Here is a 10,787-nt window from a genome sequence, read left to right as displayed (position 1 = left end):
TGGGCTCAACGGGGCGTTTCTACTAATGGACTCAGGATGCATTCACGTACAGTCGGAAATAACTGCTTCCTTGGGTCCCTCAGCCCATAGACACACGTGTCTATGACTCAGCCGACAGGCGTGTATAGCAAGCGGATATTTATAGCAGATATCTGTCATTCAGTTTTCTTAGTCAAAAAATAACTTAGTAGTATAACTAGTAGCCTATGAATGACGTCACTTTTGCCATTCATATATCTCCAATTACATTTTAGATCTCTATAATGAAGATTCTGGATATCTGAATTGTAATTCAGACATTTCAGATAGCCAAGTGAAAAATCATTCCAGATATTTTGATAATGTAATGTAGGTTTTTTTTCAACACTGAGGGGGGGGGGGTCGTAATATAACCAGGGGAAATTTGGAGCGTCATGCAATTTTTCATTTTATTTATTGAATTGATTTATTGTTGTTATCTAATTATTATTCATAATTGGTGAATAATTATGACTAAATCTAAAAAAACATTATTTTTTCCCATGCTGTCTGTCTGAATATACCTTTATTCACCCTCTGTCTGAAACACTATGTTTCACCTTCTTTAAGACCCCCTCCTGAATCTTCATTCTCGATATCTTAAATGTAATTGTGGATATCTAGAGTTGAAAGCGCAATACACATGAATGGCAAAAGTGACGTCATTTGTACCAGGAAGAATGACCTTGTGGATATCTGAAATTATCATTCTGACTAGTAAGAATTCAATTTTGAAGAAAATTATGGATATCTAAACGGTAATTACAGACAAGAGCATGATTTGCTTAAATGTCAAAACCGTTTGCCAGATACTGTACGTGTAAAGGATCTTTCCTCAGAGGGAAAAAAGGTTTTAGTTAATACTTTCCTAAATGTGACCAAAAATGTAGATGATATATTTAGGGACCTCAAGCTTTGACATTTAAAGAGTCTGTTTTCACCTGCAAACATTGTAAAAACTGAATCGTACGTAAAGGCATTATTTAAAGAGCGAAAATCTTTATGATAGGCTTTTATTTATTAAAAGGCTTTTACATGATGAGTAGCCTCCTCCACAACTCAAAAGGACCATACTACGTTACAGGTACTTGTAGGTTGAAGGCTGCTGACTGTGGCTTTCCTCTGTGCAGTCAGTCAACTAAGGCATTTTATTTAGCTGTCAAAAACCCGATGATTTTCTAAATTACAAAATGGAGAAAGAATCTACAAATATACACTAAAAGATAAAGAGTGTAACAGTTTCCAGGTGAATGGTTGACCTTTTTACACAGCATGAAACAAAATACATAGTTTCTCAGAATGTAATGATAAAATCCACACAGACATATTATATAACTGATATATAAGGCATAAAGTACATGATAAGGCTTGGAAACAACAATATAAAAAGGTTATACCAAGACTACTATAAGTAAAACTGCTAACAGTGGCTTAAATTGCTGAGTCTAGTATTTCGATCTGCATCAGTGCTGAAGTTTAAAAAGAAATTGTGACATCATCTCCTACGTTTGATACCCTTGGCACTAGGAGAAAGTGTATATAATGCATTATTACCTGAGTTTACAGCATGGCATACATTCATATGGCATATTACACAGGAATCCTGATTACGGCTGTTCACTCTACAGTAACTACAGAGGTAGGCTGATCTTTATTCTTCCTTACCTGTGAAACAAGACACCTGAATCAAGTCTTTCCTACAAATGATTTACGTCTTGTTAATACTCCTATCCTCTACTGCTGAGTCATCAAGAGTTACGTCTTTGATCACAGTGCGTTTGTGCTCGTATTTACGTTCAAAGAGAATATCCCACATTTTAACCTACGATAAGTTTGGTCATGTGTCAACATATGTAGGTCCTTGTCCTATGCGACTCACTACGACTTTTTTTAATTTGTGAATATAACATTATAGCCGATCAGGGATTACAATGGCTGTGTCCCCGCTAGTAACAAAGCAAAATACTGAATTTAGCTCCTTACAGAAAGTTGAGTTTATCTGAGGTGTAAACATCACTGGTAGTTGAATCTGAACTGAGGGGAGGAGCAGAGGCAAAGGACAGTCCTTTCAAGTGATACTGTGGCTCGGGGTCCGAGGAGAGAAAGTTAGAGCCGATTAAAGGAGCTGCGTTGACTCCCTGCCCTCCTAGCGGTGCAAACTGAGGAGAGAAGTGGGAAAAACAAGGGGAAAGTGTGTTAATGAAGCAGTGGAGGTGTGAAAAGAGTCTGGCAAAAAGGATTATTATCTTGCTGTTGGTTAAAGGTTCCATATCATGCTGCTTTTTTTTGGTTCATACTTATATTTGGGGTTTCAATTAGAACATGTTCACACGCTTTAATGTTAAAAACACCTTAATTTTCTTATACTGACTGTCTGAATAAACATATATCCACCCTCTGTCTCTCTTTAAGAGCCCTCCTGAAAAAGACCAGTCTGCTCTGACTGGTTTCATTTTCATTTTCATGTATTTAGAGGGAGTTTTGTTTGTTTGTGTGTTTACCTCAGACTGGAGGGGGTTCACATGGATATTCACTGTGTTGGGCTTCTGTCAGGTAAAACAGATGCATGTGTGTCAGAAAGGGAAGAAACATATTAGGGATTTCAGGATGCTTTTGGGGAATGAAAACAAAGCCTATAAATCATATTTTAGCCTATAAATATATACACATTCTTGGCAAATAGGTACCATCCAAAGTATACAGGATGAGCGATTAGCAGTTCCTGTTTGCAATGTACCCATAGATGAACAGACAAATACTACGGGAGTAATTTGATGCTGAAGAAAACACAAAAACGTGATGATGTTCAAGCAAGTTCAGGAGCCGTGAGGAGATGTGAAACAAGTTTTTCTTGCTGTAATCATTCATCCTGGCCATCAAGGTCCCCTTCTTAATGTGATACTAATGTGAGGAACAAGGGACAAAATCTATAATCTTCCAAACAATCTTTTTGGTACAAACTTTCCTCCTTGTAAAACATGTCCCTCCGCCACAGCAAAGCAAGAAAACACTGTCTAGGGAACCCTAACGAGGGGATTTGGTACTGAAAAGGCACCCGCTTCATTTGATTACCTCACACTGTTGCAGCCTCATGTATTTTTGACGGTGGGCTTTGTCCCCTATCACTTACATTGGAAGAACAATCAAGAATAGGTCTATATAATAAGACTGAGTTTTTTTTTTAAATTTAAATGTTTTTTCGTCATTTGATTGACTTGATATCAATTCATAAAATCTGATTTTTTTCCCCGTATAAAACTATAAGACCCAAGAAATACATTGGTACTGGCCAGGGAAAAACTTGCATGACCCTTTTTACTTCATTGTGTTGACTAATGTTGTGTTTATGTTAAATAAAAAGTACATTAATGCAACTGCCTTCCTATTTCATATCCAAGCAAAACTGATTCCATAAATAAAATATTCCTTATCGAAACGACCCCGGGTAAGCGGTTGAAAATAAGAGAGTCATTGAAACGATATTGACTCACATCTGGAAGTCAGTAGCGATACCCAGCCCTGCCGTTAAGGGCCAGAATAAACAGCAGGAACGATTGCAGCAAGCAAACAAGTATATATCGGTATAGTATTGTTTCAACACTGACTTGAAAAAAATGTGAACCTTTTCTTTACAGTAAATGAATTGTCACCATGAGCAGTGTGTCACAACAACTGCTGTAGCTGCGATGATTGACCGCGTTGGTGAGCGCAAAAAATCACAATAACTAACTTCCCGTTCACAGTTTGAAAACCTCTGTATAGCACCTACCGGTGACTCGAGGGAGGCAGTTGCAGGTCCTCCAGCAGCAAGGGAATTAATTGGGTGATGAGAGTAATGTTGAGCAGGTGTGGCAGAGTAACTTGGGCCAGTGGGTTGATGCATATCCTGCAGTTTGAAGGAGAAAATTGACGTACAATTAGAGAGACATAGTAGGGCTCCAACTAGTGCTTATTTATATTATCAGTTAATCTGTCGACTATTTTCTAGATGAATCGATTTGTCGATAAAATATCAGAAAATTGTGAAATATGTCCGCCCAAGCTTTTTAAAGTCCAAAGGGATTTGAGACAGGCAGGAAATGTCAATATTTGGGAGGCTGAACACATTTTCTTCCATTTTTTAATGAAAAATTACCATGACGATTAATCGATTACTAAAAAAGTTGCAGATTATTATTTCTTTCAATCAACTAATCTTTTTGTCGACTTTGGTTACAGCCCTTGCGCATACTATAAACCATTTCACAGGTGTAAATGACATTACAAATGTGCCCAGTTTATTTCATGTTGCAGTGTAAGGATAATATGTAAGAGGGAACGGTCATGATTCGACTGCATGTATTTGACTATAATAAAGAATATCTGCTTTCATGTTGACTGTTAATGATTTTTAATAATGTTCAGGAGGGCTAACGTTGGCCAACTCTATCATGTTTAGTGATGGAGCAGCTATCTTGGATCTGACAGGGGCTTGAGCTGAGCTGTATGCAGCTGCTGCAGCAGAGCCATGATCTGTTTGGAGACCAACAACAAGGAAAACAAATGTGCACATTGAGGTAAAAAAAACATCACAACATCACACTGTGTGTTTTCTTCTGTGGAAGCATTGTTCAGTTAAACATTAAACAGCAAGGGTATGATGGATAACAGTGGGACTTGTCTGCCCCATCAACTCCAGTAGACCCGGCCACATCCTAATGTTCATGACCGTTCCTTCTTTTATATCTCCTTATTGCTGTGATGTAACACCCTTTCAAAATAAGATTTCCGGGTCCAAGCCTTGTATTTCTACAACGCAGCAGTGCCGTGTTCCCCGTTGTTTAGAACAGAGTTTGTAACAATGTAACTGTCATTTAACCTCTTTCTTTTCGATGAAAAATATGTCTAACTGACAAAAGAGGTGATCGTAATTGTCGCATGTTTGGCTGTTGTTTTGTTTTTTGTTTTAACGGACATATGGATTCAGAAATCGTAATTTGGAAGGGTGTTACGTCAGACTTAACATCCAGAATATGAATGACAGCTGCCGACAGGAAGTTTACAAGGACCCAGGTTGTTGCCTATCGATGGAATCCCATTGAAAAGGTCTATGATCGGTTGGTCTGAATGTCTGTATTTGAGGAAGTACTTACATGGTAATACACAGCAGGTGCAGCTGCGGTCCGAGGAGCGGAATTATCCCTTTTGGAAGAGCCCTTCTTACAACAGCACTTTTTCACGCAGCAAAAGCAGAGAAGCAATGCAAAGACAATCCCGCCAACAATGGCGGCATAAACATAGACAGGAATTGGTTCTGGAGGAGCAGAAGAAGGGGAAGGGGGTATGTTAATATGAAATCATCAGCAGCGGGTTTCTTAAAATATTTTTACAATTAAGGTGCTGTTGCTCACCTGGCTCTATCCGCAGAGTCACTTCCTTGGCCACGTGGCCTTGCGGGTCACTAAACATATAGCTGCCAGAGTGTATGGTTTCCAGAAAAGGAATTTCTATGCCATCATATGTGACCTCCATGCTCCTTGCACTCAAAGCGATCGGTGTTCCCTCTTTCATAAGTGCAATGGATTCGTGACCCGCCTCCGGTGTAAAGATCAAAGTCCACGGGACATCAGCACGAGGATATTGGATAAGGATCCACTGGCCCACATTTTTATCGAAGGCTATATATTTTGCTGTGTGATAAAAGATATATTGTATGAGAACATGTTATCAGATACACAGCCGTCTAAATGGCTAACATGCAGCTTCTATCAAGTTCCTAACATCACCATGCACGCTGATCTGTATCCTAGACAGAAAAGAGTTGTCTTTGTCCCTGAAGGTGTAGTAGCCATCGTCTCCTTGACTGAGGTTCATAATCTCCCAGACTCTATTGTTCATCTGCCCTCTGCTTTGCCTGCTGACCTCAGGGTCTGTGCGGTTCCACAGGACCTTCCGCAAGTGCGCACTGTCGATGGGAGTGAACTCCAAGAATTCAGCCCGTCTGGGAACCTTATAGGAGTAACTGTCCCCGTGATACCTAGTGAACTCATCATCACAATCTGAAAAAAAAGAGGGAAGACTTATTGCACATACCTCACAGAAATACTTATTTCAACAAAGGTTTTCTGAAGGAATGGTTTCCCATTTTCTCACCCCTAATTATCAATTTGAAGATAATATATTGCGATTCATCATCGTATAATACGAAAAACATCCCGGCATCGCTTTCTGTCAAATCTGTGAGTTTAAGTGAGCCATAGTTAACTTTGAGGCGTGGATCCTTTGCCTGAATCAGAGGACAAGACAAACATATTTATTCAGGACAGAGAGACGAATATTTTCATTCATACTTCTTACTTTTGATCTATTCCAGATTTTGCCATGCATGAATGCCATTTAGAGATATTGATAACAGTATAAATTATAGCACCAAAAGCTGCTCACCTCCCCCTGATCCATCATTAGCTTCCTGGAAAACCCTTTCGTCGGAGTGAAGTACATCTTTCCCTTGAAAACGGGTGGTGAATAATCAAATGGAAATGTCACACTTCTACCAAAGCACTCCCTTTTTTCTTCTAACTGAGCAGATGAGCCTTCAATCAGTGAAGAAGAGATAGAGGGAGGGAATATTAAGAGAAGTCAGACACAAAACATTTGAGGACATGTGGAAAAGGCAAGCCACTGCCATTAATAAAACATTAAATATCACACATAACACTGAAAACGTGTGAATTATCGAGTATGTTTGTGAGTGTGATAATAGCTGCAGATGTAAATTGATATTTTGCATCTTTTTTTTTGTTCCTGTGCCCACAAAAGAGTGAAAGTGTGCCTTATGCAATATCATGTCATCAGTAAAAATGACGCCACTTTTTTCTTTTTAAATGATACATGATGCAATGATACAATGATAAAATAGTAAAATGATAAAATGATACAATGATGCAATCTCAATGTCCCTGGGCTACTTCCGCAGTAATTTAATTTTACTTTGTATCAAAAACATTGACCATTTTCCCCTTTAAATCACTCAAACATCAGAATTAAACTCATTATTAACTTGCTCTGTAAAAAAGTGAGAGAAAAAATTGATGTAGAAGAATATGTAGAGTAATGAAACGTGTAGGAGGCTCAGAATGTGTAAATCCGTGTGTTTCAATACATTTTTCTGAATTCTTGAAATGAAATAAAATGAATCTCTAAATAAATAACACAAAAATAATCCATATATGTTTGCAGAAACATGGACTGGCACACTGCAGTTGTTTTACAATAGGAGCTGTACACGCACTAACACAGTTCACATAATTGGCATATTTTGTAGGTCACAGCCCGCGGATATGAGGAGCGGAGACTTCCTTTTCATAACAGAACAGGAAAAGCTCCTGGGTTAAGTGTCAGAACAAAACATGCAGTTCTTTTGTGAGGCTGTGCGGTTCATACTCACCGCCGAGCAACACGCAGCCAACAGTCACGTAAAACAGCAACATGTCCTGCAGAGAGAGGAGAACCGTGTTAACTTTGACAACGTTTCTCTGAACCCTGAGGGCAAAAGTGAACATCGAGCTCAAGAAGTGAAACACTACAGGCGGCCGGTTGTCTCCTCACTGCAGATAAATGTCCGTCTGTGTTACGGTCAGTCCTGGGTGTTACTATTCCGTTACAACCTGTTAACTGTCACACGGACGGTCCGGGCAGGAAAACAGCACTGGGCGAGGCTTCCTTCACGCTTCACACTCTGTCTGCGTCATCACTGCGCCGTTTGCGCGCAAAATGCGCATACACATCTATCAGGCGGTATGGTTCCAAAAGTCAACTGTATTGTTCATTTTGCAATATGTGCCAGATATACTAAGGACTCAAAAATATGTTTCTCTTCGATCTACCGTGCAACAAGTAGGCTACAAAGAACAGAAAAAAAATATAAGTAATATACAACAAATAATAAATAGTGCAAAAGTCAGACAAAGAGCATAAACAACTAAATAAATTGAAAATGTAGAAATAATAATGATGGATGTAAAAGAAACTGATGACAATGTAAAATTGTTTTTTTTTCAACCAGAGTTTTTTTTTTCTCTCAGGTCACACAATACTTTAAATTGAACATTTAAAAAAAAAACTTTTTTAAACTGCTCATGACCAAAAGTAACATAACCTGTTACAGGGGACTCACGTGTCAAACAGGTTGCGAACCACTGGTGTGTGTGATAAACGTTCAGCAGGTGATATTTCAATGAAAAACAATAACATCCCTCCGCGATATACTTTATTTCGTAGAGATTTGGGGTTTTAAGATTATATTTTTGAAAAAAGCCGTTATATTTTATTCATTATATTTATATTTATTATGGAAGTAAATCTGTGTCATCGGATTTTCAAATAAAAAAAATGTTTGCATTGAAATTATGTATCTGAATGTTTTGACTCTGAATTTAACTCTTTATTTTTCAATGTTCATAAAGTCTATGTTAATTCAACGTTAAAATAATAAACATTAAATAGTAAAAGTTAAAAAACATTAAAAAAACAATGTTTAAAAACTGAATTAATTGATTCTAACACTTAATATATTATGTAAGTACTTATGTAGGATTTTGAATGCATGGCTTTTACTTGTAACAGAGTAGCAGTAATAAAGTAGTAATAACTCGCCTGTTATAGAGTGTGAAAGATTATTATAACGGACGCACTCCTGTGCTGTGGCCTAGTTGGTCGAGATGAGACTGTTGTATCCACTTCATACTGTACTAATGAGGCCACGCCCCTAATTATTCATCCGCTTTAACCTCTAATAAAATAAGAAGATAAACATACAGACTAGAATGTTTTTGTAAACAAGCCATAAATAGGTTTAATTATACTGTGACGGCCTGTTTAACATGGGGCTCAATGAAAAACTGCTCTATTGTGCAAACTACTCCTACTTGGACGTACGACCAGACCATGTTATAGATGGGCACTCTTTTGCCTTAACAGCGTATTTAGACCCAGAAAAATGGCAAAAAAAAAAACAACAAACAGCGCAAACGTGGGAGGCATCTTGCGTAAAGAGCTGCTGAGAATACAGCCTACCGACCCACCATCGCAGTGAGTACGAGAAAGGGACCAATGCCCATGCGCGCTCTGCAGAGGACGTCGTTATCCTCTTATCCCCGCTCACATAAACATTCACAAACATTCAGCGGTGCGGCGGTTTTTTTCTTCACACATCCAGCAGGTGAGTTCACAGAATATGACCATCTTCACATTATTGATAACTGTCCACCTGATGGTCCGCTTCATCGCTGTTAATATAAATATTATTAATCGTCGGCTGGGCATCATGTTGGACACCTGACTTGACATGACAGCAGACAGAGCGACATGGATCACTGAGACATTCATATATATTGCTGGTTTTGGATGTGCGCAGTGTGTCTCTGTGGAGGAAACATCCCCACTGTTGTCTTTTAGCTCCCTCTCATGTAGCCTGTTTTCAGAGCAGGGATGAAATCACGATCTGTGTCCACTGTGTTTGTAGATGAAACAATCTGGTCTGTCTTCACACGTGAAGATGGCCTCCTGTGTCCTGCTCACTGCCCTTTTGGTCCTTCCTTTTGCTGTGGGTAAGTTCTTTAAAACCAGTTCATAATACCACATTTAATAATCATTATTATAATAATTCATACATTGTAACTAATGTCTTGCATAACTGTTAATTCATCATCAGTTATCAGACACCACTAAGAAAAACATAAGTGCCAGGTTGTGAGAATCCGTTTTTTATATTAGGTACTAATCTAGATAGTTGTGTTGATAAACCGTCATACACATGTTTATCAATGCATAAATAGACTTTCTCTCTTTCTAAGGAGCCAACAGTATGAGGTCGTGCAATTATTATAAATGCAAAAGATTAATCAATAAAGGGCTCTTAACATAAGCTGTCAAATCAACAGTTTTAAATGTTAATTTGTTGTTGATTAAGGGATTATGGTCCAGATAATCTGCAGCTCTTTTGCCAGGAAGTCAGAGGTCAAAAAGTCCATTTGAGGGTCCGTATATTTTCCAAAAACAAAAACAAGTTGCACTCCAGATTCGTCAGCTAATGGATAATAACATCCACTCAAATGATTAACACATCAAGGTTTCTTTTGCTGACTTTGTTAGGGCTGATTTATCATAAGTGATTTTTAAAACATGTTGAGACATCCAGCATTTAATGTCAGTGAGGCAGTCTGTTAGATTTGCTTCTGTTAGTGTTATTGGGATTAGTCCTAGAGGAACATAAGTAATGGAGAGCATCATGGTTATGTATGGGGGGGGGGGGGGGTGTATTGAAAATAAGAAAGCGGTCTGAGAATAGATCGTCGGCCACCACCACATTTAAAACTAAAAAACAGACGAACATCTTTGTAAACTCTGTGAGAAAGTAGTGCCATCATTTGTTCAGCGATATTCCAGTGTGTGCGATAATCACATTCGTTCTGCTCTCCCCACAGGTTGGGTCGTGCTGGGTGAGTCACATGCCACGGTTCATCACACATCCTTCATCTACAAAACATTTTCTCTGAGGAGGTTGCTGACTTTCTTGTCTTCTACAGGCGAAAGAGAAGAAGCCCAGACGGTGTGCGCCGGTAGAGAATTTCGTCTGCCGGTGTACTCGACATCCAGAACGGTGACTTTTACGCCATACCCTGAGGGGCCCAGAAGCGTCCTGCTGGACAAAACCATTGTGAGTGGAAGAAGTGTGTCAGTTTTTTTTTTTTTTTATGTGCGTGTACAGATTTCCAAAACGTGTTTACTGT

At 38.7% G+C, this 10,787-nt stretch overlaps 1 protein-coding gene across 3 annotated transcripts; it reads right to left on the bottom strand.

Annotated features, from left to right (window-relative positions):
* Positions 1 to 1,032: 1,032 nt before the first annotated feature.
* LOC310948406 (uncharacterized protein) lies at positions 1,033 to 7,720 on the bottom strand. Of its 3 annotated transcripts, none has more exons than XM_083915523.1 (10): positions 7,584 to 7,720; positions 7,445 to 7,490; positions 6,442 to 6,590; positions 6,151 to 6,283; positions 5,784 to 6,056; positions 5,409 to 5,687; positions 5,151 to 5,311; positions 3,788 to 3,904; positions 2,520 to 2,564; positions 1,033 to 2,177 (listed from the first exon to the last, which is right to left on the bottom strand). In XM_083915523.1, exons 2-10 carry the CDS (start codon positions 7,485 to 7,487, stop codon positions 1,998 to 2,000), a joined length of 1,380 nt encoding a protein of 459 aa, XP_083771649.1. In that variant the 5' UTR covers positions 7,488 to 7,490; positions 7,584 to 7,720; the 3' UTR covers positions 1,033 to 1,997. The 3 variants fall into 3 exon arrangements, with proteins under 3 accessions (XP_083771649.1, XP_083771651.1, XP_083771650.1); XM_083915525.1 differs by having other exon boundaries at positions 2,520 to 2,561; XM_083915524.1 differs by having other exon boundaries at positions 7,606 to 7,717.
* Positions 7,721 to 10,787: the final 3,067 nt, after the last annotated feature.

The sequence above is a fragment of the Echiichthys vipera genome (genome assembly GCF_963691815.1).
Source record: "Echiichthys vipera genome assembly, chromosome: 6".
NCBI lineage: Eukaryota > Metazoa > Chordata > Actinopteri > Perciformes > Trachinidae > Echiichthys > Echiichthys vipera.
The sequence above is the reverse complement of the archived record's forward strand: the minus strand, read 5'-3'. Positions and strand labels throughout refer to the sequence as shown.

Coding starts and splice junctions, on each gene's coding strand:
- LOC310948406 (XM_083915523.1), bottom strand. CDS start 7,487: ATGTTGCTGTTTTACGTGACTGTTGGCTGCGTGTTGCTCGGCG. Junction 5,312..5,408: donor GACTCTGCGGATAGAGCCAG/GTGAGCAACAGC, acceptor CTGCTCCTCCAG/AACCAATTCCTGTCTATGTT. Junction 3,905..5,150: donor CACCTGCTGTGTATTACCAT/GTAAGTACTTCC, acceptor TTCAAACTGCAG/GATATGCATCAACCCACTGG.